The sequence below is a fragment of the Callorhinus ursinus genome, unplaced genomic scaffold (genome assembly GCF_003265705.2).
Source record: "Callorhinus ursinus isolate GAN/ISIS: 27379988/994484 unplaced genomic scaffold, GSC_fseal_2.0 scaffold45, whole genome shotgun sequence".
NCBI classification, from domain to species: domain Eukaryota; kingdom Metazoa; phylum Chordata; class Mammalia; order Carnivora; family Otariidae; genus Callorhinus; species Callorhinus ursinus.
Genome location: NW_027397107.1, coordinates 75,162 through 102,554, shown reverse-complemented (window position 1 = coordinate 102,554; position 27,393 = coordinate 75,162). Strand labels below are relative to the sequence as shown.

Sequence of the window (27,393 nt, the reverse complement as noted above, 5' to 3'; positions counted from 1 at the left end):
AGGCCTATTTTTAATAAGTTCAAAGATAGTAAACATTTTTTATGGAAGTTTCTCATTATGTTTGTTTAAAAATATGACTTAAAAAAGTCAACATTTTAAAGAGAGGAAAGTAACAAGGAGCAGTATGATCACAGGCTTAGGAGTGACATGGAGCGTTTTTGTTCGGCTGTTTGGATCAAAGGGTTAATGTTGGAAGCCACTTCTTGGGATGGCCTGATGGGTCACAGAGGAGCCTACATACCACAGCACTTTGCCCCCTGCCATTTTTCCGTTGGAGAACTTTGCCTCTTGGAACAAATCACTTATCCTTCAAGGCCAAATTTATTTGTCTGACCTGTGGTGGAATCTTTCCAGATTTCCTAAGACAGTCTCCTCCGTTCGCGTGGCCCTTTGCACTTTGATGAGGTGCCCGTTACAGTGGCTGGCGCTCACGCGCTCTGGTGTGGCATCCTCAAAGCTGGCTAAGCTTCATTCCTCAGCTCCGTCCCAGAGCCTGGCACAGTGTCTGGTGCACGGTAAGTGCTGAGTGAATGACAGATCTGATGGCAGCAGAGAGGGTCAAGGCGGTGCTTTGGGAAGAGCCGTAGGACGGATAAATACACGGTCTTGAGTGAAGGAGATGAGAAGCTTGATAGGCCAGGTAGAGGCCAGGTAGAAGGAGTAGCAGGACTTGAGCACTGAGTAGAGTGGGACGTGCCAGGTTCTGAAGCCCGAGCGGTTACAAGAGAAGAGGAACGGGTCTGAAAGGTTAAATCCATCGCTATGGAGTAGGGCAGAGGAGATGATGCGTTCCACTGTGATAGCAGGTGCCTGTGGTACGTGGAAAAGAAAATGTTCCCAAGGGCCTTGGGAAATCAAGCCCGGCTCCGTGACGAGAGAGGAGGCTAAGGATGTCAGCGTGGACAGCCTGGCCCAGGGCCGAGTGTTGAAAATGTGGGACCGAGGAGTTTTCAAGCAAGCAAGGGAAGCAGGAAGGTCCATCCTCGAGGAACATCTGTAGGAGGTGGTAGAAGGAAGGGTGAGCCAAGCAGGGAAGTTGGTGAAGGGTTATCTCCTGAGAGAAGAGCCCAGAACACAAGGTCAGTGGTGGCAACAAGAGGGAAGGAAGACAGGAGGCAGGGGAGGTGAGGTGAGCGCACGGAGAACAGATGTCCCTGTCATCTCTAAGCTCTGTCCCCCTCGGTCTGCGGTCACGTTTGGGGCTCCTCCTGGAAGTTCCCTCAGATTCCTGCCTTCTTTCCCGTGTGTTCTCGCTCGCTCACTCTTTCTTAAATCTCCACATTGGCTTGCTTGTCGGTTGCTAATTTTACGGTCAGGTTAAAGAAACTATTGTCTGCTCCACTTACGCGTAGTTGTTTCTCTGCTAACCGGCTCTTGCCTCCTGGTGCAGTCCTGCATTTGTCCTTGCTCGGGGTTTGCGTCTGTTGCATCCTGAGTTGTGCTGAACACATGAGAGATGCTTGGGAGACACCTTAGGGGTGACCTTAAGTTGGGCTGTACCCCCACATTTGGGGCCAGTTGTGAACTTAGGTATTATTCGTCTATCTGCGTTGAAGATACGAAGTGTTGATTGGGTCCTAGCCCATAGTGCAAACTTCATGTGTGTTCATGTTTTTCTGGGGAAAATGTCTATAAGTTTCATTGTATTCTCAAAGAGGACCTACTGCCTTATAGCGTCGTAGGTAATAGGTTTACCAGAACTTTCTTCATTGTTAATGCTTCTGTTTAGAGCATTTGGCGCAGAGACCAGCACTTACTGTGGATGCTGCATGACTCTGGGGCAGACAGTGGAGCCGGCAGAGTAGGGTTTAAACTCAGGAGCTTTGAATTCTAACATCAGTTCTTCCACCAGTTGGTGGTGTTTAGGCAAGTGGCCTCACTGGGCTAGTTTCTATATTTGCAGAATGAGTCGATTTCAGTAGAAAAAATCTCTAGGTCCTTTCCGGCTCGAGTGCTTTAATCAAGGACAATTGCCATTTAGAACCGGAGTGTAGGAGGGATGGCCTTGCTGTATTTCCCAGTGATTTTTCCCATGGAGGGACTTCACCACTGTCTTTGTCCCAAGGGAGGAGCCTCCTCTGTCCTCCTCTCTCCCGGGCCACTCACCTGCTGTTGGAAAGAGTCCCCTCCAGGCACCTAAGCCATTTAAAACCACGTCCTCTCTCCCCAGCATTGGGATGGCCCCCTACTTCTGTGGGTCTCTGCGCTTAGCGTTATATCCCGCACACTGTGGTTGGTGGTCACGATGGTCTTGTACAGGTCCAGTCGGCTCCATGATATTTCAGCAAAATGCAGTGGAAGAAATGTCACTTTAATTGGGCCTTGAGAATTCAGTGAAAAGCTGGTCTCAGCAAAGAAATAACATCAGGGAGATGTGAGTGGCAAGTATCAAAGACCCCAGTTCTCTAGGAAAGCAGGCTGTGAAAGCTTATGAGGTTGCACTCAACGGCAGCGACCTCAGTAATTTTTCTTCATAGCAGCTCGTCAGATTCAGATCTGTGCTCAGGGAGACATAACTACCCTCCCCCACATCGCAGCACTTTCAAAATCACCACGTGTTTTATCATTAATGGTGACTTACAATTCATTGTCAGCTTTTTCCTTAAGTGCTAAGTATGTAAAATCATGCTGTGCCTATTTCTTTGACTGTGTCTCAGGTTTGAGGACATAGAGTAGTCGAGCCTGTGAGTGTTAAATCTAAAATGCCAACGGTGTACTCCACGGCAGTTTATCTGAAATACAGAGCATATTGAAGGGAATAACGTGAAATTAGGCTGGAAAAATGATCCTGCCCTTCTAGAGAACGGCATCGATGAGCAGGATATAGGGACTGTACAGACAGGAGTGTTTGTAAAAAACTGTGAAAATTCTTATTATTTCAAGAATTATTGTTTCTGTACTTGAAATAATCAGCCTTATTTACGTTTTTGTTTTATAGGATGAGAAAAATCAGTTAATGACAACGAATGTCTGGTTGAAACAGGTGTGTGTGAAATGCAAAAGGTCACCCAAGTGATCCCAGGTGCTGTGAATGGGGGGTTTGCAGCACAGAGAAACACGAGCAGGGGGTGTCGGTGGGTGGGCAGGATGCGGGAGGGTGGGGGTTGATGGGGTTCTCGTGGAGCGGCTGCTGGGCACTGGGGAAACAGCAGTGAACAAAATGGGCAGAAGTGCTGGCCATCAGGGACCTTCTTTCTAGTCAGGGGAAAGAAACAAGGAAGCTGTATTGTGCCTCGAACACTGACAAGCTTCACCGGGGGCAAGGGTACGGGAGTATCGGGGATGTACTTTGAAATAGGATGGGTGGGGAAAGCATCATGACAAGGTAATGTTTGAGCAAGGCTTGGAGAAGAAGAAACAAGCCATGTGAGTATCTGGGGAGATGTGATCCAGACAAAGAGGGACCAGCACATACAAAGGAGGAGCAAGCAGGCCAGTGTGGGTAGGGGTGAGTGAACCATGGGGAGGAAGGGGTGTGTGGAGGGGGTCAGAGAAGCAGTGGGAGGCCAGGGGTTTAGCAAACGCCTGGGCCGATGCCAGGATTGTGGTGTTTACTTGGAGTGAGATGGGAACGGGGGGTAATTGTTCTTACGTGTGGAGCCCCTTTCGTACGAAGGACTTCTTTGTCTTCTGGGTCATCAGACCTATGTCCTCAGTTGCTCTTTCTTTATTATGCTGAATTTTAATACCTACTACCACTTCCCTGACCCCAACTCCTAAAAAGGCTGCATCCTTTTTTGGGGGTTCAAGTCTTAACATGATCCCAGAATGTCACCGCGTGGAGGTTGGACAGGTGCTTACATCGTGGAGTGTGTAATAATCCGGTTCCCCTGCATGGACCAGTCCAGCCAATGACAATACAGCTGGAAAAGAGAACGTCTGCCTAAACCTGGTCTGTACATGCCCACGGCTGCAGCCCCCGGGCATGGTCGTTGGTGGGGGAAGAGGTGCTGAGCAGAACACAGTCCTCACCTGTGTCGCATGAGGACCAGGGCTGGAGCTAGGGGACAGGGCTGCGCTCTCATGCTCTTAAGAAAGTCATGGAGCTGGGTTTTCTCTATGGCAAGCAGAGATGCTCTTATATCTAGAACTTCTGGATGTGGTAAAAAGCATAGCTTTTACTATTCTTGACTATCAATGTCATTGCAATTGGCAATTGAGGCCATTGTCTTTGTTCTGAAGGAGTGGACAGACGTGAAATTAAGATGGCATCCTGAGGACTATGGAGGAATCAAAGTTATACGCGTCCCTTCAGACTCTCTCTGGACTCCAGACATCGTTTTGTTTGATAAGTAAGTTATGTTCTAAATGCCACTTCGTGTTTTCAAAAGAAAATGCTTGCATTTTTATTGGGCAGTAGTACTTTTTTCTTCCTTTTGGAACATTGTTTAGCTCTAAGGTCAAATGACTTGATCGTGTGTTTTTTGTGAACCTACACATAGGTTCTATGGATCCTCTCTTTTCTTGGTGCATTGTTTCCTGGTCATAAAAGTGTTCTTTGATTTTTAAGACTTGTAGAACATCTGGGAAGTCCAGAAAGTGTAAGGAAGTTGGGGGGTCACCTATAATCAATCCCATTGTCCCTGCACTTGGAGGCAACGTGCACAGTAGCTGACATGCACAAAGGACTCACTCTGTGTCTGGCCGTGTGGTCCGTGCTTCTGTGCGTTATTCGATTCCCACTATTGTTCAGGTAGCATTGTTGACAGATGAATGGGTGACGATGTTATAACCGCGTCCACAATCACACAGCTTCCTTGTGGCAGGGTGGGCTTTGCACAAGGCAGTGAGTGAGATGGGAACGGGGGATGGTGTTACTTGGAGTAACTTACCCTCCGATTTACTAGACTACATATTTGGCAGATTGCCTCCTAGATTTGGTGGGTATTTATTTTTATTTTTAATTTTTTTAAAGATTTTATTTATTTATTTATTTGACAAAGAGAGAGACAGGGAGCGAGAGAGAGAGAGAGAGAGCACAAACAGGCGGAGCAGCAGAGGGAGAGGGAGAAGCAGGCTTACCAAGCAGGGAGTCCGATACGGGGCTCGATCCCAGGACCCTGGGATCATGACCTGAGCCAAAGGCAGACACTTAACGACTGAGGTGCCCCTGGGGGGCATATTTTTAAAAATAGTTGAAATCCTACTTTATGTTCAAATAAATTTCACTTCTAATTTTGCTTAAATAATGTATTGGAATTATCCCATGATGAGGAGTGTAGAGTCAGCTCATCTTCATAGGCATCCTACCTAGATGTGTTTTGAGGATGGTTTTTCACTTGGGGAAAGGATAATTCTGGGATCGAGTTTCAGGTTTTATAGGACCGCCCCATGGCAAATCTCGGAATTTGTGCTTCTCCTAAAGCACTCTGTAATATTTGCAAGAAGGCATTTGGCATGAAGACAGAGCAAATGCTATGCAAAAACATTAGTGTTTAAACACCTTTTCCCTGCACGCTTCTCTGTAGGTGAAGAGGGAACAAGCTGTAAGTTTGCAGGACACAGCTCCCTGGAGCGTCACACTTCTCCAGGCTGCTGAAAACATGCTTCCATAAGCATGAGTCTAGCAAAAAAGTCACATGAGTTTTAAGATGAAAGAAACCAGTATTTCCAAGAAAGCTTATGTTGGTCAACTAATACAGGGTGTGCGCTCACGGAGCAGCAGAGCTTGAGAAGCACACGTAGCAGGCGTCCAGTGTTTATGATGGAGGGGAAGAGCACTGTTTGGGGAGTCTAGGAACATGGATTCAGGCTCTGGCTACTCTCTGATTGTTTAAATAGTCTAGTTATATTTCACAAGTAAGGTGAACTCTTTCAACCTCTAAAATGTCAGGAAGCTGTGAAATAGAGTTGGATCGTTAGTCTTAGAGAGGATGTGGAAGGAGTTCGGTTCTAGGAGCGTTCTGTATTTAAGGAAGATGGCCTTAGAACAGAGTCCCTGTATCTCACGCATAATCACCTACAAAGTGTCTCATGCTTTGGCGTGGGCTTTCTTTCACAGCAGGCTCGTGAAGTGCGGGCTTGGGCTGTCTCGTCTCTCATTGTCACGTGCCTGTGTCTATTTCAGCGCGGACGGGCGTTTCGAGGGGGCCAGCACGAAAGCGGTCGTCAGGCATGATGGCACGGTGACCTGGACGCCGCCAGCAAACTACAAGAGTTCCTGTACCATCGACGTTACGTTTTTCCCATTCGATCTCCAGAACTGCTCCATGAAGTTTGGTTCTTGGACTTACGATGGATCCCAGGTTGATATTATTTTAGAGGACCAAGACGTAGACAAGAGAGACTTCTTTGACAATGGAGAATGGGAAATTGTCAGTGCCACAGGGAGCAAAGGGAACAGAACGGATAGCTTCTGTTGGTACCCGCACGTTACCTACTCCTTTGTGATCAAGCGCCTGCCTCTCTTCTACACCTTGTTCCTTATCATTCCCTGTATCGGCCTCTCGTTTCTAACCGTGCTCGTCTTCTACCTCCCCTCCCACGAAGGGGAGAAGATCTGTCTCTGCACGTCAGTACTGGTCTCTTTGACTGTCTTCCTGCTGGTTATTGAGGAGATCATCCCCTCGTCTTCCAAAGTCATCCCTCTGATTGGAGAGTACCTGGTGTTCACCATGATTTTTGTGACGCTGTCCATCATGGTCACTGTCTTCGCCATCAACATCCACCACCGTTCTTCCTCAACACATGATGCCATGGCGCCTTGGGTCCGCAAGATATTTCTCCACAAGCTTCCCAAACTGCTCTGCATGAGAAGTCATGTAGACAGGTACTTCGCTCAGAAAGAGGGGACTGAGAGCGCTGGGAGACCAGAGCCTTCTCGAAACCCACTGGAAGCTGCGCTTGATTCTATCCGCTACATCACCAGACACGTCACGAAGGAGAACGATGTCCGTGAGGTCTGTGACATGTTGTTTACAGATGCACATCTGCTTCTAGGTCTGGTAGAGTAAACAGTAGGACCCTCAAAATGATGCAGAGGTCGAGGGCCAGAAATGTTGATGTGCTGCTCCGTAGAAGATCTTTAACCAAAGCTGGTTTCAGTTAGAACATCTGCATCAGGGCATCTCTGCTCACCTCACTTCACCGGCAACTTCTGTCATTCTCAAGAGTGATAATCCTGCTGTGATTGTTTTATCTTCCATAACTTTGTGTCTGAATTCTGTGGTGATCTGTAGGCACAACTTGGCATGATCATTTATCAGAAGTTCTTTTATTTTTTAACAAATTAGTCTAATGTAGGCTTTATAAGTATAGCCAAGATCTCTCTTCTAGAATATGTCTTTTTGTTGTTCATTTACAAGAGAATATCAGTGAAATTAAAAGCAGTAAGGTGTTCTCTGGTGTCATAAATGATATGTCCAAGTGTTCATGTGAAGTTTAGTAATAGTGCTTAATAATATGCTTAATTTGCTTAAAAATAAAAATTCATGTAAAACTTTATTAGAGAAAAATAACTCTCATTGGCTTCTTATTTAAGGTTAATATTTAAAATAATTGAACATAAATACATTCTACTAATGTGATATTAGATTGAATTTTCTTTTAAAATGTCAAATTTCAGTGTCACTATTCTTTCTCTTGTGTAATATTTTTAGAGCTATGAATATAGCATTTTCCTAATTGAATTTACTTTGAATAGTCCCATTAAAATTATATGAATTCTCATTTCTAAAGCTTTTTTAAATGGAAACATTTCTAGCAGGTGTGGGAAGCATCAAAGCGAATCTGGTAAAATTACAGCCCTCCCCCCAGAAGGAACATATGACATATATTTCTGAAAAACTTCTAATGCTTGTGGATTTGTAAAGTTTCTATTTCATCATTAGTATGATTAGTTTATGAGGTCTGAAGCTATCGATGGAGTCTTAAAACATATAGATACTAAATAATGACTTGGATTGAGATGAAATTTAATAAATGTCTGCGAAGTATTGTGCAAAAGGGCCAGCGCTCATCCCCCCCTGGAACCAGTAAATGGACTTTATTTTCAGGGGGACTTAGACCATCAGTAGAGTGTTTACAGCCACCTAAAGTCCACATTATCCCACAGTGGGAGCAGAGCTCCTGTAGGGGACCTCGTGCCTCACAAAGGCAGGGGCAGCCTCTGGTGCTCAGGGGCTGGTCTCCACCTGCCCTTCCTTTGAGGTCGCTCAGAGCTGCTGAGGTCGCTCCCTGCTTAGGCTGCAAAACGGGATGAAATGAGGTCCACGCCAGCAGATCTGAATTCATGAACTTAGATTAAAATGGCCCCTAGGGAATCCAAAACCAAATAATGCAGGTTGTGGGGAGGGGAAGAAGATTAAGGGCTCTCCAATAAGTATTATTCTGAACCAACTTTTAATTTGGTTTGAAATTAATTAACCTTAGGCTGGGCTCTCTTTAAAAATTAAAATAAGTAAACACTACTGGGCAAGAATAAGTAACAGAAATAACTATATGATAAGAAAGAGTTCTTTTTAGTTTATTAAAAAATATCCAAGTAGTATATCCTATTAAAAATCTATCAAAATAGGCCACTTGTAATATATTACAAATCAACGTGTAAATTAAGAGTGCGTAGCGTCTCTGAAAGCTTGTGGAGGCTGTGTGTGTCCCAGAGCTCTGAGCACCGGGTCACTCGCTGTTATGAGGCAGCGGCGGGAGGCACAAACTGATCTGGCCCCTAACTCAGTGTGTAGTATCTTACAGTAATTACACAATTTTAAATTATGTGTTTAATGTGTGTGTGTTTTTTCTTTCTTTTTTTTGCAACAGGTTGTTGAAGACTGGAAATTCATAGCCCAGGTGCTGGATCGGATGTTTCTGTGGACTTTTCTTCTGGTTTCAATTGTTGGATCTCTTGGGCTTTTCATTCCTGTTATTTACAAGTGGGCAAATATCATAGTCCCAGTTCACATTGGAGATGCAAATAAGTGATACCCGCGCCAAGGGGACATAGTAGGAATTTAGTTACCAAAGGCACATGTAGCTCTGGTACCTATAAACTTAGACAATGTAAATTGTGCTTGAAATTTAACAGACTGACGGTTGCTAACATTGGTTTATCTTAATAGATTGCCCATTCGAACATTTTACCTGCATGAGTGAAGCACTTAACTGACTCAACATTTGATCTAGAAATAGCAGCGAAATAGTACCTGAACTGTGCTAGTGCAAACCTAATGTTTGTATCCTGGCAAATAACACCAGTTTGTAATCAACATGAAGTTCATCTTTTGATTGTGTTGGAAAATTCCCGTCATATTTGAAGACTGATTTCAGGACTTTTTCTGCATTTGGTAAAGGTACACATTTTAAATCTCTCTCTGTCCTGTATCTGCGCGGGGCGGGGGTGGGTGGGGGACAGCTGATCTTTGGCACGGTGTCCTACTGCTGTATTAAATAAGCCAGCTACTTGGTACAATAACCATTTAATGTGATGCTGATTTTTCTATAACCAACATTTTAACAAGTGAAAAGTGGGAATTCCTTGAAGGCTTACTTTATTCCTTAGATGCTTTAACTGAACAATTATTGTATTAACTATCTTTGTAGCTTACCGTCCATTGTAAAATCATACAATAGACAACTCCTGTGCACATGCACGAGTATCTAAATAATTAACAATAATTTCAACCCCCTTGTCCATATTTTCCACAATAACCATCTTCTATATAAATTGTAGCCTTTCTGTATTGTTCATCTCAGAATAGTCCTCTACAATGAAGTGAATCCCAGTTTTAAAACTTAAAACCTCCACGGATACCAAATCCTACTGTGAAGAAACCATCTTCCGAGATTAAAGGCGGTTTCTAATTAGGTAGAAGCACATCATTACATATCTGTAATGTTTTGGTTTCTCTCTTTCGTCCCAACAGTTACAGTGCTAGAGACTTTAGAGTTGTGAGGGCTTGTAGATGTCATGCAGTGTTAGCCTTTCACTGCTCACTCAGGACCGGATGGACTGTCGAGGGTAAACGAGTTAGTTTACCCTCGTGCCCCTGTTCAGCTGCTACCCAGGAGAGCACACCAACAGAAGCCCGGGTTTGATGAGCAACTCCTAGCTCTTGCGAGAACAAATGCCTTATTTATAGTAAGTAACCATCTAAGGGCAAGTCAGTGCTCTCTGGCAGATAGAGGGGATCCGTCTCATCTCTGTCTTACTGTAGGCACATGTTCAGTGTCATTTAACAGGTGAACGTTGGGTTTGCTGAGTTTAAACTGCCTGTTAAGATAGCTTTGCACGTAATCTCCCTGATTCCTCATCTGTCTGCATTACTGTTACTTAAAATTTCTATAAGTAAATAAATTTTATAGAAATCTTCCTTTGACTTACTGAAACATGAGTCACCGCAGCTGCAATTTTGTCAGTTTTATTTCTGTGTAGCCAAAACATCAAAATGACTAGCGAGAAGATCAAAATGGTGTGTGGGAATCCTCGTCTCCTAGTCAGTGGCTAGTCAGACTCAGACTTGCGGTACAGGAGAGCTGCTTCTTAATAATCTGTCTAAAGCAGTGGTTCTCAATCAGGGGCAGTTTTGCGCTCGAGGGAACACTTAATTTTTGGAGACATTTTTGGTTGTCCTAACCAGCAAGGGACCGGGGGTATGTCACTGGCATCTAGTGGGCAGAGGCCGGGGTGCCACTAAAGATCCTACAACGTACAGGACAGTCCTTCCAGCGCAGAATTATCCAACCAAAAACATCACTGCTGCCAGGGCTGAGAAATGCTGTTGCAGAGGTTCATCCGCAGTGACCGGGCGACCAGGCACAACCTCTCCCAGCAGTCACTCAGGATGCTGCAGGATACACGCGAAGATGCTCCACGGCGGAGGTACGGCCCTCAGACTCTCGGGAAACGGGAGAACCAGGCTTGCGTGGTCAGAGCCGGCAGCGGGAGGGTGCTGCTGAAACAGTACAAAACACGGAGGAGGTTGCGGGCTAGATAAGAAGGCCCTCAGGAAATCTCTTGTGATACTGACCCGAACAGACGTTCCCATTTCTGAGCAGCCAGTTTCCCTGTCTCGTTATGCCTCAACCACCACAAAAAGGGCAACGGTTTTCATATTTAGGCCATTTTTACATATTCTGTGGTAGAGCATACTACCTAACATTGCAGGAAAACTGTATTTTGACGTTTCCTTACCAAAAAGGGCTGGTCAAATGTTCATTTATCTATAATAAATACTCGACATTTTTCTTGCATGAATCTCTTTTGATAAAATCAAGACAACTGGTTACATAAGTAAGCCTTGAAATGCCAAAAACAATGCTGGTAGCTTGATGACAGAAAGTGTGAGAAAGAGCCTAAATTTAAGACTTAAAACAATAAAAGTCTTGGAAGAAAACAGGACAAATTCTTTACAGCACTGGATTTAGCAGGGATTTCTTGGCTATCACACAAAAGAGCACAGGTGACAAAAAACTGACAAACTGGAATTAATGAAAATTTAAAACTTTTGTGCATCGAAAGACACTATCAACAGAGTGAAAAGGCAACCCGCAGAGTGGGAGAAAATATCTGCACATCACATATCTGACAGGAGGTTAATATCTGCAATATACAGAGAACTCCTAAAACATAACAACCCAAACACCCAAAGAACCCAGTTCAGAAGGGGAAAAGGACTCGAGCAGACATGTCTCTGAAGAAGACGTACAGATGGCCGAGAGGCTCGGGAGAAGCTGCTCAACATGACTCAACATCACATAAATGCGAACCAAAACCATCATGAGACGTCGCCTCCCGTGCATTAGGATGGCCGTTATCAAAAGCACAGGAAGCAAGTGTTGATGAGGACGAGGCCAGCTGGAGCCCTCGTGGGTGCACAAGATGGTGCAGCCATGGTGGAAAGCAGTACGGTGCTTCCTCAAAAAATTAAAAATAGAATTACTACAGGATCTGACAGTTCCAGCTCTGGGCATATACCCCAAAGAATTGAAAGCAGGGTCTCAAACAGATTCTTGTGCACCCATGTTCATAGCAGCATTATCTGTACCAGCCAAAAGGTGGGAGCCATCCCGGTGTCCACTGACGGATGAATGGATAAGCAGAATGTACACACAGGCACCAGAATATCACGCAGCCATGAACAGGAAGGACATTCTGACACCTGCTACAACGCGGACGAGCCTTGAAGACAACATGCTCGGTCAAAGAAGCCAATCACGAAAAGACAAGTACTGCATGATTCCACTCGTGTGGGGTACTTAGAATCCTACAAACAGTGGAATGGGGATGCGGGGGGAAGGGGCTGGGGAGTTCGGGTTTCCCGGGACGAAGAGGGTCTGGAGATGGGGGTGATGGCTGCACAACAGTGTGGGTGTATGTCCTACGCTGAACGGTGCGGCTAACAGTGATGAGGACGGTGCATGTCCTGGGTGAGTGTATTTTACCACCAGAAGAAACAAATGCGCCCCCTGCCCACGTGGGTCAGCCTGCAGCAAACCCGGTGCGGTGCTCACGGCTCGTCCCTCGCCAGCAGAGGCTGCAGAAACAATCCCGCCGTCCCCAGAATGCACACCAGGATGAAAACCCACAGGAAAATGCGATCGATGACCATGGCGACGTACTTCCAATCATCCTGAATCTGAAAAACAAAAACAAACATCAGGAAAACATGTTGCAGCAGCAGAAGCCATTCTGCCACCAAATGCAAGAAACCTCGTGTTCCTAATGCAGCCTGAGGACATCCACTATTGCCAAGTTTCTCTTTATGCCCTGCGAGAAACAGGTATAAAATATTCACGTTAAATCGGTTTTAAATCAGAAATTTCTTGGGGCACCCGGCTGGCTCAGTCAGTAGAACGTGCGACTCTTGATCTCCGGGCTGTGAGTTCAAGCCCCATGCTGGGTGTAGAGCTTACTTAAAAAAAATTTTTTTTTCTTAATGTATACATAATCTGTTTTTTCTTTTTTAAGATTTTATTTATTTGAGCGAGCACAAGCAGTGGGGAGAGGCAGAGGGAGAAGGAGAAGCAGGCTCTCCACTGAGCAGGGAGCCTGACGAGGGACTCGATCCCAGGATCCTGGGATCATGACCTGAGCTGAAGGCAGACGCTTCACCGACTGAGCCACCAGGTGCCCCATAATCTGTTTTTTCCTCAACTGATTTCTAATTTATAAAGTTAGTAAAACTTTGACTTGTGCCTGAGGGAGGACTCCTGGGCCTTGTTAGAAAAGCTAATACAATCCAACTGTCATTTACCGTTGCCTCTAAGTACTATTCTTATCCCGTTTTGGATACTAATTTCCTGTTAGCATCTGTTCCACACATGAAATCAGCACATCAGGGCCAGGCCATCGTTGTCATCCCCACGGCCCTCCCCGGGCCCAGCTAACCAAAGATCCTCTTTAACCATAAGGCCCAAGTGTCGTGGACAGGCTGGAAATCAGATGTAATTGCTGACAACAAAGTAAGAGATGGAAGAAAGAACCAGACTAATTGCATATAATACAGCTTCAGTTCAGGCTTGAAATAGGAAGGAGAATTGTATGTTAATTATACTCCTAGACAACTCAGAAAGCAAGGAAACCATAATTGAATTGAGGAAGAGAGAACCCATGAATCAATGGATTTTGAAGAAATAATCACATAATAAAGAGGCAGCATGTGATTTAGTAATTGAATTAAGTGCACTGAAATGGGGCTGGGACACAAGAATTTTCGTTCCCATCATGAGCTGGAGTGGATGTGTGCTCTTGAAGACACTAAGGAGTCTCAGCTAAAATTAGAACTGTAATGCCCTGTTTGCCAGGTACTTCATTTGAATTCCCGAGACTGTGGTTTGTAAGTGCCTCAAATACACATTAGACCCCGTGGTTCCTCCTGCCCCCAGCCGCTGAACCCCTCCAAGGCTGTCACAGGCAGAGGGTGGAAGCAGAGACTTGGAGACACACTGATTTCAATCCCTGAGTCTGAGAATCTGGGTAAATTATGTGACCTCTCTTCACCTCGATTTCTCTGTCTGTGAAATGCAGGTAAGAACAGTACTCCCCCATCCCCCTCCCCTCCTGCAACCCTGTTTGTGTCCTGTGATTACGAGTCTCCTATGGTTTGTCTCCCTCTCTGGTTTTGTCTTGTTCTATTTTTCCCTCCCTTCCCCTGTGATCCTGTTTTGGTTTTTATATTCCACATATGAGTGAAATCGTATGATATTTGTCTTTGTCTGACTATTTCGCTCAGCGTAATCCCCTCCAGTTCCATCCATGTCGATGCAAACGGTAAGTATTCATCCTTTCTGATGGCTGCATAATATTCCATTGTGTATATATACCACATCTTCTTTATCCATTCATCTGTTGAAGGACGTGTCGGCTCCTTCCACAGTTTGGCTATTGTGGACATTGCTGCTATGAACATTGGGGTGCAGGTGCTCCTTTGGATCCCTACATTTGTCTCTTTGGGGTAGATACCTACCTAGATACCTAGTAGTGCAACTGCTGGATCATATGGTTGCTCGATTTTCAATGAGCACTGGGTGTTATATGAGACTGATGAATCACTGAACTCTGAAACTAATAATACACTGTATGTTAATTAATTTAATTTGAATAATAAAAAAGAACAGTACTTACCTCCGAGGGGGAGTGAGATAGCTTGCTGGCACACAGTCCTTCATGGACAACACTTATTGATATCCACGCTGATAAAAAACATGACCCTTCCCCAACTACAGACGTTCCTCTGAGGTCTTTGTGGGCTTAGGCCGGTGCGGAAGGAGGGGACTTGGGTCTCACACATGAACACACATATGCCGCACAAAGAGCAGGGTGGGAACTAACTTTAGGTCTAACTGTTAAAGTCTCGAAGGCAAGATGACATGGCGTGTTTTCTGGAAGCTTTGGAACTAATGACAACAGAGAAGCGTCAGACAAAACAGTGAACTAGCACAAGCTCTTGGCTCATTCTCCCAGCCCAGCCCTGGAACGTCCCAGAAGCCAGAGAAGCCTGTATGTTAGGGGCTGGCGGCACCTGGCCCGGGGTGCGGTGGGGCGGGCAGAGGAGGGCCTCGGGAAGGCGGGCTGGGCACAGCTTTGGGCTGTGCTCTTTTCACCCCTAAAGCTCTGCCTCTTTGCAGCCAGTCCTCTCCCTGCCCAGAGATGCGGGTTCCTTGTGAGCGGACAAGAGCCTGGTGGAGGTGAAAAGCCGGAAATCGAGATGTCCCTTGTGGGGCAAGGTCACCCGGAGGGAAGGAGGCACCTTTGAAGGGTGGTCTAGTCCAGTCTGTGGCCACGTGGGCGCCTCCCCAAACACAAGGATGGCTGACGCCCCCAGAAAAAGTGAGTTTTCAGACCTCAGTACACAGACTTAGCCATTTGAAAGGAAATTCACGCAGCAGACAGGTTAAGGATTTAAACTAAACATGAGATCTGCAGAGATCACAGAGTCAGAAACACGAAGTAGAAGGAGCAGGGTCACGGAACCACCAAGTCAGATGGACAAGTCAAGGAAAAGACTCAAGAGACGAGACAGCCAGCAGCAGGGGACTGCTAGGAGGGGTAGGGGGTAGGGGGCAGGACGGGACCCACGAGGAGGGGCAGGGGGCAGGAGGGGACCTGCAAGGAGGGGTGAGGGGTGTCAAGCAGGATGGGACCTGCCAAGGAGGGGTGAGGGGTAGGGGGCAAGAGAGGACCCGTGAGGAGGGGCGGGGCAGGAAGGGACCTGCGAGGAGGGGTGGGGGCGGCGGGTAGGAGGGGACCTGTGAGGAGGGGTGAGGGGCAGGGGGCAGGAGGAGACCTGTGTGGAGAGGACCCATGAGGAGGGGTGGGGGGCAGGGGCAGGAAGGTACCCAGAGGAGGGGTGGGTGGCGGAGGGCAGGAGGGGAGAGGTGGGGGGCTGGAAGCACACGTGTGCAGTTCAGGGAAAGAGGAACAGGGAGAAATCTTCACAGAAAACCTGGACCCCCTGAGAACTGAAGGTGGGAAAGTTCGGGGGCAGCGGGTGGTGAGAATGTCTGTCTAGGAGAGACCTGCACACCCAGGTCCTGGGTTTACAGATTCCAGAGGCTTCTACACGCAATCCGTCAGTCAGACAAAGAGCGTCAGGTTAACTGAGAACTTCTCATCGGTGATACCGAACCAGTAGTAGTTTTTAAGTATTTAAGGAAAGGAACTCCAACTCTAGAATTCTGGATCCAGCTAAACTCCCTTGAAAATGAAGAGTTTTTCGATTCTGTAGCCCCTAGGTCTCCGAAGGTTCAACCGTAAGCCCTGGAGAAGACATGGCGGTGCAGGGAGAAAGGCGCAGGAAGACCGCCCGGGATGCACGCGGTGCGGCTGAGAGCAGAGTAAGGAGCGACACATCTCCCCCCGACCCCCTGATCCAGAACACAGCTCCCGTCACATCCAGGGCAGCTGGCAGCCAGGAAGAGTAGAGGGGAGCACGGTGGGGTCGGGTGCCAGGCAATGCGGTGCGTCCGGCGTGTGGGTCTGAGTCACGGAGGCACAGCCCCACCTCCCTCCCAGCCATGAACAGAAACAGAAGACGGGGCTTTCCAAGCAGCGGCCACGATTCAGACTTCACAGTGCACGGCCCAAACTCCGGGAGGAAAGAAAGGTAAACGGAAAACACACAATAAGATGGTAGAAATGGGGCCCTGATAGGAAAGTACCCACAAGACTCGGAATTAATAAGTCACCAATCAGAACCGACTCTGGAAGGAGCATACGTCCATGCAGCGCACACAACATCGGCGCATGCAGATACCTCTGTGGGTGTCTGTCTCCACCCAGCACAAGACAAGCTGTCTCAGGACCCGCAGCTCAGAAGATGCCGGCCAGGCCAGGCCACGGACCCAGGAAGTGAAAGCCTCCCTGGAAAACCGTGGACTGCGATCCAGGGGAAGGAGGGCCCCTCCAGGCAGCTCGTGTGTCCTCGGCAGAGCGTCTGTCCTGGCTCTCGCTGCCCGCTTACCAATAGGCCGTGGGCCAGATTTCTGCTATTTCTGGAAAAATGGGAGTGCTAACAGCAGGCCCACAGCCCCCATGGCAACGGATGACCAGAGCTGAGCCGTGGCTGCCCCTTGAGATGAACCTTGTGCCGCTAGTTTGCCACTAATTTATCTTCTGGGCATTTCAGTGGTGACCTCCCTTTTAAAAAGTAACAATTTTTAACAGTGTCCTTTTGTAGAAAAGATGCTTGTGAAACTCTCATAGTTTGTATGGTGCCTAGTAACTTTGGAATGGAGTTAAATTTTTTTTGAAGATTTTACTTATGTATTTGAGAGAGTGAGAAAGAGTAAGAGAGCACAAGCAGGGGGAGTGGCAGGCAGAGAGGGAGCAGGGAGCCCGACGCGGGGCTCGATCCCAGGACCCTGAGATCATGACCTGAGCGGTAGGCAGATGCTTCACTGACAGAGCCCCCCTGGGCGCCCCTAGAGTTAATTTCTGATAGCTTGACAGAGGCTGGAGTACTATGAATACTTAGATCTCAATCTTTACAAAATTTCTGCTAACTGAAATGATTACGTTTAAGGTGGATGAAGAAAGGGTAGAGAGTGCCTGCAAATGTTATCAGTGTTAGAGACGTGAGATTTTTCACAGATCAGGTACTTATGCTCCAGGAGCTGATTCTGCTGGAGTTAAAGGTGAGCCTGACTTTTTGGCTCAAGGACAGGATCATCAGGAGGCACCGCGGTGGGGGTGGCGGTGGCAAGCTCACGGCTGCGCAGGCCGGTGGGGCGCGGGCCAGGCGGTGGCTGCGGGCTCCCGCCTGTCTCCGCCACTGTCCTGCGCATTCAGAGCGGAGTGAAAGAGGCTCCAGTGGCTCTCTATCCACGTTCACTACCCACCACGCATCAGGAGCTGAAATGATCTGTTCATTAGCTCTTTGCTAATCAGCAACCTAAGGCAGAGCCAATTCATGTGAAAGCAGAGCTTCTTATAAAATCATCGCATGTGATTCGGACAACCTTGGGGGTAAACAGAGGGTCAGGGAGCAGCAGACACGTGGTATTATTAAGTGTAAAACATCTCCTAATACTTCACATTCGTGCAGTGTGAGAGTTGTGGAGGAAACAAGTTCACCCAATAAAATAGTTTGCCTGGATCCTTCATGAGAGAAGATGTGCAAACGGCCAATAAGCATACAAAAAAGATTCCGAGTTGCTACTGAGCGGGGAATAGCTCATTAAGACAGCCACAAGGCACCGGTTCGCATGTGTCGGGGGGAGGGCGTGCAGCCACAGAAACTCAAACGTCGCCTGCGGTGGGGCGTCACTGGCCCAACGCCTTGGGAACCTCGCAATATCCACCACCAAAGTTAAAAATGCCTCCTTGCAGCGATCAGCAAGGGACACGGGTGCGTATGTTCACCAGAAGACGTGTATAAGAATACTGATGGTAGCTTTCCTCAAAATCGCCCCAAACTAGAAATGACCACATGTGCAGAAGCTGTGGCAGCAGCAGGTGTCTTGGAAGGACACTTTGTTGGATGTAAGAGGTCAGACGTGGAAGGGAGTGTGCCACGGAATTCCATTTAGATGGGGGTCAAGGAAAGGTAAAGCTAACCGACGTCCAGGAGGTCGGGATCAGTGGTTCCCGAGGGCAGGGGGCCACCGGGAGGGGGCACTGGAAACGTCCCACGTCCCTACTCAGCTCAGGGTTACACATGTGCCCCCTAAATGGGGCAAACAAACAGTTGGAAAGTAAAGTGACGACTGTAAGCTCAGGTTGGGCTACGTGGAGGTGATCTGCTCTCGCACCCTCTCCCGGCTCATCTCCGGACTGACTCGGGCTCAAGGGCCGACTCCAGGGCACACTCACAGCTCGGTGCGCGTGAGGATACAGGCTGGGAGCGGTGATGCCGTACATCCAGGGACGCCTGCCTGGTCTGTGGAGGAGCTGGGCCAAGCACAGCCGCTGTCTCCGGGTCGAACCGGTCGAACCTCTCCGCCCCACCCCACACGCCTGCCCCAGGGAATCACGTCCCCTTACCTCTTTGGCTTCGTTTTGCGCTTTCATATTTTCGGCGATATACCTGACGCTCTGGATGGCTTCTCTGACTTCCGGTGACATCGCAGAGAGGGCCAGCACGGCCTGGATGGACTCTGAGCTGGAGCTTCTCGGGAGGTTAGCACTGAAATTTGAGATTTTCATCCTGCGGTGGTGACACTGGCCGCACGTCCCATCCTGGCAGGGACAGCCTTCCTTGCAGCCTCGTGGCTCCGTGCGGCTGAAGCAGTTGAGGTTGGAGAGCTCCGCATTGTATGAGGGCCTCGGCCTCTGGGTGGGGCCCTCGCTGCCTGCCGGCCGGGTCATGAACATAACCCTGGGAAGCAGGTGCAGGAAGATGGTCTTCACCCACGTGGGCATGGTGTGCGTGGTCGGCGTTCTGTAGTGCACGTTGAGCACGAAGACTGTGATGACAATGGACAGCGTGACGAAGATCATGGTGAAGAGCAAGTACTCACCGATGAGCGGAATCACCAGCGAGGTGGAGGGGATGGTCTCGGTGATGACCAGGAGAAACACGGTCAGGGAGAGGAGCACCGAAATGCAGAGCGTCACCTTCTCGCCGCAGTCTGAGGGCAGGTAGAAGACCAGCACCGTGAGGAAGGAGATGAGCAGGCAGGGGATGATGAGGTTGATGGTGTAGAAGAGCGGCAGGCGCCGGATGTAGAGCGAGTACGTGATGTCAGGGTAAATCTCCTCACAGCAGTTGTACTTGATGTCGTGCTTGTAGCCGGGGGCTTTGATGATGGCCCACTCGCCGCTCTCCCAGTAGTCCTTGAGGTTCATGGAGGAGCCGATGAGGACCAAGTCGATTTTTGCCTTGTCGTAGGACCAGGACCCGAACTTCATGGTGCAGTTCTGGTAATCGAACGGAAAGTAGGTCACGTCGATTTTGCACGAGCTCTTGAAGATGGCCGGCGGGATCCAAGTCACTTCCCCTGTGTACTTGAGTAAAGCTTTGGTCTTGTCGTCCACCTGGAAGTCCCCAACAGCACTGCAGAGACAGGTGGGCGGCACATGGTCATGACCACACGCTCACCAGGGCCCGCACCTCACACCGCCGGAGGCGAGTGCAAGTGACCGCTTATGAGACCACACGGCAGGAGGGCGAGCCAGAGAAAGTCACCCAGGCCGTCACCCTGCTGACCAACGGGGACACCGTGGCCCAAGCCTGCATCCCCCCAACCCCAGGGTGCATCCCTGGTTCGCTCCACAGCCATGACTCTGCCTTGATACTTACTGAGACGCTTTCAAAGGCCAGAAAGGGATTGTTTCCCCTCTAGAGAAATGGGATGAATGTTGTCCTTGAGGCAGGAAACCTGTGGGGATATTTGCCCCTCGTTCCGCTATGGTTTAGACCTGTCAGCACCTCATTCAGTCTCCAGCGTGCACTGTGTGCCCACAGGCGCGTGAGGCCAGACTGTGGAGCCGTGAGACCACCGGGGGGCCCACTCCCCCAGCCGGAGCCCCGTCAGTCGGGCTCACACCAGCTGCGTCCTGAACCCTGCGCTCCCCATGCGCCCACCCCCACCCCCACCCCCAGCCCTGCTCTGCTTGAACGACCATGGGTTCTGATTCCTTGTCTTTCAAAGCCTGCACCACAGGTTGCTTGATCTGCTGGTTCCGCATCTGCCCCCATTTTCTCCCTGCCTTTCACCGCCACGTGCCTGGACTGTCTACACAGAGCCCCGTGGGCCCCAGTCCTGCATCTGAGAGTCACGGTTGTGGCCTCCTCGAGTTCTGCCCTGGAGGCATGCACACCCTGCAGAAGGAGCGGCCACCTCGCCCGTCTGCCTCGAGGGCTGGAGAACAGGACACACCTGCACGTTTGGGGACAGCTGGGTGTTCCCTGTTATTCAGCGAGAACATGTGGACACAGAAGGGATGTGTCTTGCTGGTCTCTGCCCCCCATCCGTGCCTCCATGGAGCAGGCCCTCGGTGTGAAGACCCCAGGCCACTGCCTCCCTGTCCTCCAGTTGGCCTGTCTGTCCCACAGGGGCCCTGCGGGCTTTATTCACGCTCAGCGCCCTCCGTTCTCGCTCCGGCTCCATGCGGACGGGAGGCATGAGGAGCGGGCAGGGCCCATGTGTCCCTGACTGTGATTCTCCTGAAGAACCTGTGGGGCCTGCTCAGGGGGCTGAGAAGACCCCAGAGCAACTTCCTCACGGCATCCTGGGTCCACAAAACGTGGGAACGGAAAGAGACCTCCAGACACAGCGCACAGGCCTGCCCCCTTCTCTGTGAATACGTGTCCACTGGGAGACAGCCACCCTGTCTGTGTCTGTTTTTGGTGACAAGGGCAGCGGGGCCACAGCTGGGACTGGCCCACAAAGTCTAAAATAGTTACTGCCCAGCCCTTGCCACCCACCGCTCTAGTCCAGTGACCTCCTTGAGGATGACACCGACGGTCAGGCCGCAGGCTCCCACGGAGTGTCTGTGGCAGGGCCTTGACCCACTGGAACTTGGGGCACAAGTGAGGGGTCGCTAAACCACCCCTGTGCACCCCAAGGCCAAACACTGGAGTGAGGTTTGCCCGGATGGGTGATGCTCATTCCTGCTTGTTCCCGGGGATCCTGGTCCCGGGGCGGTGCCTGCACTGGAGGGCCTGTCTGCTGACTGGGCCATGTCTGCAACCCGTCTCTGCCACCGGCACACATGGAAGACCACAACCCAGCTGGGCCCTGGGGGTGGCACAGCACCCACCACAGACAGGGCCCTTGTACGCATTACGTACGTAATAAACAGTCGCAGCCTCTGGGGGAGGGTCCAGGAGATGCGGGCAGCAAGACCCAGCAGGAATGGGAGGGCTCCGGGCCGCCTGTGAGGCCCTTGGAGGAGAGAAGGTGGGTGGGGGCTTGCTCTCAGGGAGACGGAGCCTCAGCGGGGTGAGGGTGATGAGCGGTGTGAATGTTCTCTCCAAATTCCCAGCAGCAGACAGACAGGCAACCCGGGGAGCAAAGGACAACCTACTGAGCACATCATCGAAGTCAGGTTACAGGCAAACGAGCTTCAGAATACGAGCGTGTGGGGACCAAGCCCAAGCCCAGGGAGGCCTGCGTGGGACGGTGATCAACCAGGAGCAGTGATGGCCAGGGTAAGAGGGAGTTCTCGTGTCCCAAGAGCCCCAGACCAAGAAACCACGAGTAGGCATCTGCCCCTCAAGAAAGAGGCCCCCGCTCTGTGGTGAACCCTCAGCAAGGGGAGCAGGGAAATGGGGGGCCCATGGCTTTGCTTGTGGGGAAGAACCAAGAAGATGGTGTGGTCCACGGATGGTCTGCAGGGACGGCCATGGGGGCTGGTGTGGGCTCGAGGGTCTCAGACATTCCTCCCCCAAACTCCCTCCTGGGAGGACACAGACCCACCCAGAAAAATGCTGCTTAGGGTAGGACCCAAGTTAAACAGGGTCGGAAGCAGGTTGAGGAGAGAAGGAAGAGGGTTTACAGACCGAGAAGCAGGTGTCTAGCGGTGGCTCGCTCCGACCCTGGGGCCCGCTGACCCAGATGCTCTCGAGCTGGCAAAAGGAGACCCCGCCTGCCCAGTCCCCTCTGGGAGCCTGTCCTCAAAGTTCAGCAAAGGCCACTATCTCCACAAGAGCAACAGGAAGGACTGTAGTGTGAGAAATGTAGGAACATGAATGCCTAAATCACAAGCAGAGAAGCGCACACCCCGAAGGACAGCTCCGGAGCCGGGGAAAGGCACGGCCCGATGTACAGATCAAGATGCGCTAAGTGACCTCTGGAAGCGGAAAGAGCGGTGTAACCAGACGCGAAATTACCTGGCTGGAGCAGCAGGTGTATCAAGAGTTGGCAAAACTGAGGAAAGAATGAGGAAAAGAAACAAAAACCACCTTAGAAGCAAAGCCTAAAAGCAACAAGACGGTGTCGAAGGCGCAGTGGCGGGAACGAACCCAGACAGGACCGATGTCCGCATCAGACAGAGACGAGAACCCCAGAGAAAAATCCAGAATGTGGGTGAAGCACCAACGTACATGCAGACGGGGTTCCCGGAGAGAAAAACCAAAGCAGCAGGACAAATCTCATGTCCTGGGACTCAGAAAAAAGCTTTCCCGGTGTCGAGTCTTATCCTGTGCGCACGCGTGGCACAAACAAGGGGACTTGACAGATGAAGGGAGGAAGCCTCTGGGCACCTGAGCCGGAGGAACAGCCCCTGCAAGGACTGTACTCCCGGGTTGCCCAGACCGTCCTGGTTCAGGTCGTGGTCCTGGCGTGTGTACCCCAGTGGCCCCCTTTCTCTCCCCGAAGCCACCTGTTGTCACCTGCTTAGACGGGCATCAGATTTTCACACGACACTTCACCCCGGGACAGAGAGGCAGCATTAAGACTTTCATGTGAGGAAGATCTCAGGCAAGGATTTTATATCCAGCTAAGCATTATCTAAAAAGGCTACAGTGGGTTATGAACGTGTAAGAACGTGGGGAATTTTGTGCCCATGAGCGCTTTCTGAGGGTCCTGTTAGAGAGTGAACTTCAGAAAACCGAAACCACAGGGGAAATTCTGGCCCGAGATCGTCAAAGATGTGTCTCATGTGTCCAAATGAAGAGAAACTCTCCACAGAGGGACCAGTCCTGAGAAACTCCAGCTCTAACCCGGAGACAGGAGCTGTGCAGTTTCCTCTAAAACTTTCAGTTCCAGATTCCGGGAGAATTCCTTATGCTATTTGCTCCTCACCACGTCCAACGTGAAGCATTTCACTGTGACTCAGTCTTGTTAAACTCACACCCTCAGTCCTCCAGCTGTTCACCCAAGATTGCCAGCAAGAAAACTACCTTGAAATTCATATCATGAGATTAAAATTTCTGCACATTTTCTTAATTCTAGCTTAGCGAAAATTCTCAGTGCCCTGCCCAGGTCCCTAAGAGCCTCTGGATGCTCATGCTTTGCAAACCAACTGAGTTTATCTTGTGTCCCAGTTCTGTGCGGACTAAATCTACAAATACAAGTTGCATGAAAGAAACATTTATGAATGATGTATTTCCTTGGGGAAACAGTAAAAAAACAAACAAACAAAAACCTTGGCCCATCTTTGGAGTGGCTAAAGACCCTTCTTTTAGCCAGTGACCAGGAAGTGGGACTCAGCCAAAAATATAGCTTCTTCAGTCCTAATAGTTGAAACATATTAGTTTGTGCTCATCCGGTATAAGAAACCTAAACACAGAATACTTTGAGTCGTTAAGATCTGATTAATTCTGTATGAAGTGCTTTGCCGAAAAGTGTATGGTTAAAACATGGTAACTTTAGACAAAGCACAGCTATAAAAGTGCTGTTTTTCCAGAGAAAAACTAGTACATGTTGGAAGATATCACCTAAGATTTACATTTGCCCAATAACAGAGCTTCGCTGTGGAAAGCGTCAGGTTTTGGGAAAGAGGCCAGTTTTGGAGGCGCCATGATGGGCAGGTGGAGAACCAGTGAGACAGGAGAGGCTGCATGCAACTGTGGGCCTGCCGTCATCAGGCGCGGAGAGTGAAGCTCCCCTGAGTCCTGACCTTCGGGGAAGGTCGCGCCCCCTCCCTGGCCACCCCTCGGGTCCCCGGCTGCACACTTGGAGGTTATGGTTCCTGCCTGCATCCCCTGGGGTCAGGGTGGGGATCTCCGGCACGTGGCACACAGTAGGTGCTCAGTAAATCCCTGTGGAAGTCACGAATCCGCGAAGCCCCCTTGGATGCAGTCGGGGCAGGGCCCACCCCGCACTTACTTGTTGTACAGCACGATGTCTGGCTTCCAGATCTTCTGCGCGGGGACGCGCATGAACTCTGCCCCATCATAGTCAGAGGGGTTCCACTTCAGCTTGTAGTCATTCCAGATCTGGGGAGAGGAGCAGGGGGAGAGCGGGAGTCAGCAGAAGGACCTGCACGGTCTCCTTCCTTGACCTCACCGGTCCTGTGGAAGCCCGCACCGCTGAGCCCATGGGAGAGACCGCGCCGGGCTGCCTCTGCAGCGGGGGCCAGCCACCCTGCACCGACCAACGGGGATCCCCACTAGTGCAGGCCAGCTGCATGCCTTATGTGCTTGCTGTTTACGTCCTGAGACGGCTCTCCGGGAGCTTCCCCACACCTGTCCTGCCCCCCAGCCCCAAGAATGGGGTGCTGATGACACACAACCCTCCTCCACCTCCAGGTCAAGCGGGGTTGGTGACTGAAGGTTCTGGGGAAGGAGCCAGGACCCCACTGGGGCCCGAGAATCATGTAGCAGCAGACACTGGGGGATGGGAGCAGGTGCACAACAGGACCTGTACCCTCCTGGCTCCCCAGCCTCCGGGGAATGGAAAGGCTGCGTGGGCCAGCAGATGGTCACAATAATCCAGGGAGTTATCTGTCCAGGGCTGGACAAAGCCTCCCCGGGGGATGGGGGCCCATGGAAGCCGGTGTCTTTGGCCTCAATCTGAACAGGGAAGTCCGGAGCCCCTGCTCCCACTCTGCCAAAGAAAACAGCATCTGATTTTACTGAAGGACGGATTTTTGGCCAGAAGGAAAGGAGGTGGCCTCGGCACCAGCCCAGCTGGGGGTGGGCTCCAGGCCCAGGTCTGTCCCCGGCGCCGCATGACTATGGAGGTCTCTCCCTCCAGGCGGCAACCTGTCACGTGTGACTTGAGGGTCCAACTTCCAGGGGGGCTGACCCCATCTTTGGGAGTAGAGACAGCAGCCACCACCAGGGGGCAGCAGTGCCCAGTGTCCACTCACTCACTTGCTTGAGCCACAGGTTGGTCTCCATGATCTGATTGACTTCGTCCTAGATGGAGAGAGGAGAGTGGTCACGTGAGTACAAACACCAGGCTGGTTCTGGGAAAGGCTCTTCCAGAAGCCCCGTTCCCCACACCCTGGCTCCCGGCTCCCGCACTCACCACCTTCACCAGCTGAGACATGGACACTTCAAACTGGATGATGACTGGGTCCGACACGTTGGCCACAGGCCGGATGATCTCGTTGTAATCCTCGAACAGCCTCTCAAACAGACGGTGCTCAGCCTCGGAGGCCACGGCCACTGAGAGGAGGAAGCGTCACTTTTCCCCTGGCCAGGGACACCGCCTGCCCATAGCCCCCTCATCGCCTGCTGCGGGGACTCTGCAGTGCGAGTTACAGACTGGGAAACTGAGGCCCGCCAGACACACGAGGTCACACACATCCAGGGAGAAACTATGGTTACAAGCCTGGGCTGGAGTTGGGGGGGATCTGGTGCAAATCCTGCCAAACTGCTCGTCAGCTGTGTGAGCGCGGTCAAGGGGTTTAACCTCTCTGAACCTGACTTTCTTTACCCGTAGAAGCATCCATTATATCTGCATCCACCCGCAGGGTTGCAGTAAGTGAGCTGCTTCTCAGGCTAGCATAGGGAAGAGCTCACCAACTGCCCTCACCTCCAGTGTTAACACAGGGTGGGGTTGGTGCAAACGCAGTCAGCCTGCTACTTCCATGACGGAGAGATGGCCAGTGGACTCCTGGGGCAGGGCCACCCGGGGCCACCCTGGGCCATTGCGGGGGGCAGGGGTTCTGCCTCCCAGCCTGTAGGAGACTGCAGCCCACCCAGGACCCCGTAGGGGTTTGGCCACCAACCCTCTGAGAAGCTGGGTGTGCACTTGGCTCCCATGATCTTGGAGTGAGACCCATGCATGGTTCCTGCTCAGTCTCTTTTTCCAGGCTGGTCAAAGACCTTACCTCCCTGAACGGGGGGGGGGGGGGGGGGAGAACCCCCTTTGTTCCCAAGCCACACCCAGGCGACTTGAGTCAGCCCTCTGCCCTTCCCACTTACAGGTCTGAGGACAGGGTGGGAAGGGGATGAGGGGAATCCTCGGGGAAGTCTAACCCAACTTGCCTGCCTCCTGAAATGGGGTCTTGCCTGCTGCCCCCTCCCAAACACAGCAGGGGCCACAGTCAGAGCTCAGGAACTCTGAGTGCTGGGGTCCTCAGCATCAAGGGGACAGAAGCGGCGCTCCCCGCCCCGTCAGACTCCCCTTGCAGCCCTGACAAACCCCCGACCCCTGGGGCATCTGCCCGCCCTCCCGGCCGCCCGCAGGCCTCCCGCCCAGCGGGCTCCTCCCCAGCCCCTGCACGAGGCGCGGCCTGGGGCGCGGAGAGGCGAGCGCGCGGGGAGCGGCGGGCGCGCCTGCCCCCAGCCTCCCAGCGGTGCCCCCCTCCCGTAGGTGGCACCGGCCTCAGTTCCCCATCTATTCCTAGAACGAGTAGGGGAGGGTGCGGGACGCAGACAGTGGAACCGACGATCAGGGTGCCGACCCCGCAACCCCGGGCCCTCTCTGCTCGCGCCCAGACAACTCGGGGTGGAGGGGTGGCCGGAGGGGCAACGGGGCTCCCCGGCCCGGCGGGCCCCCCTTCTCTGCGCCCCCCGCCCGTCCCTCCGGCCCCGCGCCCGTACCTGGCGGCAGCACCAGCAGCGGCAGCAGCAGCGGGAGCCCCGCGACCCCGGCTCGGCGCGGGTGGGCGCCCAT

General features: G+C 50.9%; 2 protein-coding genes across 3 annotated transcripts in view; one reads left to right on the top strand and one right to left on the bottom strand.

Annotated features, from left to right (window-relative positions):
• Positions 1–8,955, top strand: part of CHRNA5 (cholinergic receptor nicotinic alpha 5 subunit) — a 52,525-nt gene extending 43,570 nt beyond the window's left edge. The window contains exons 3-6 of the mRNA XM_025893291.2: positions 2,939–2,983; positions 4,183–4,292; positions 6,068–6,899; positions 8,758–8,955. Coding sequence (XP_025749076.2) covers positions 2,939–2,983; positions 4,183–4,292; positions 6,068–6,899; positions 8,758–8,919 — 1,149 coding nt within the window. The 3' untranslated portion in view covers positions 8,920–8,955. The remainder of the gene's footprint in view (positions 1–2,938; positions 2,984–4,182; positions 4,293–6,067; positions 6,900–8,757) is intronic.
• Positions 8,956–10,339: 1,384 nt separating this feature from the next.
• CHRNA3 (cholinergic receptor nicotinic alpha 3 subunit) lies at positions 10,340–27,393 on the bottom strand. Of its 2 annotated transcripts, XM_025893290.2 has the most exons (7): positions 27,321–27,393; positions 25,798–25,937; positions 25,641–25,685; positions 24,652–24,761; positions 18,920–19,931; positions 12,448–12,572; positions 10,340–10,889 (listed from the first exon to the last, which is right to left on the bottom strand). In XM_025893290.2, exons 1-7 carry the CDS (start codon positions 27,391–27,393, stop codon positions 10,826–10,828), a joined length of 1,569 nt encoding a protein of 522 aa, XP_025749075.1. In that variant the 3' UTR covers positions 10,340–10,825. The 2 variants fall into 2 exon arrangements, 1 of the variants encoding a protein (XP_025749075.1); XR_003212376.2 differs by lacking the exons at positions 10,340–10,889; positions 18,920–19,931; positions 24,652–24,761; ... (1 more) ...; positions 25,798–25,937; positions 27,321–27,393 and adding an exon at positions 14,561–14,766.

What these genes read in the sequence shown, in the direction of transcription:
- CHRNA3 (XM_025893290.2), bottom strand. Translation starts at nt 27,393, where the DNA reads ATGGGCGCCCACCCGCGCCGAGCCGGGGTCGCGGGGCTCCCGCTGCTG. An exon ending in GCTGCTGGTGCTGCCGCCAG is followed by an intron (nt 25,938 to 27,320) that starts GTACGGGCGCGG and finishes TCCTCCTCTCAG; the next exon opens with TGGCCGTGGCCTCCGAGGCT. An exon ending in GACATCGTGCTGTACAACAA is followed by an intron (nt 19,932 to 24,651) that starts GTAAGTGCGGGG and finishes CTGTCTCTGCAG; the next exon opens with TGCTGTTGGGGACTTCCAGG.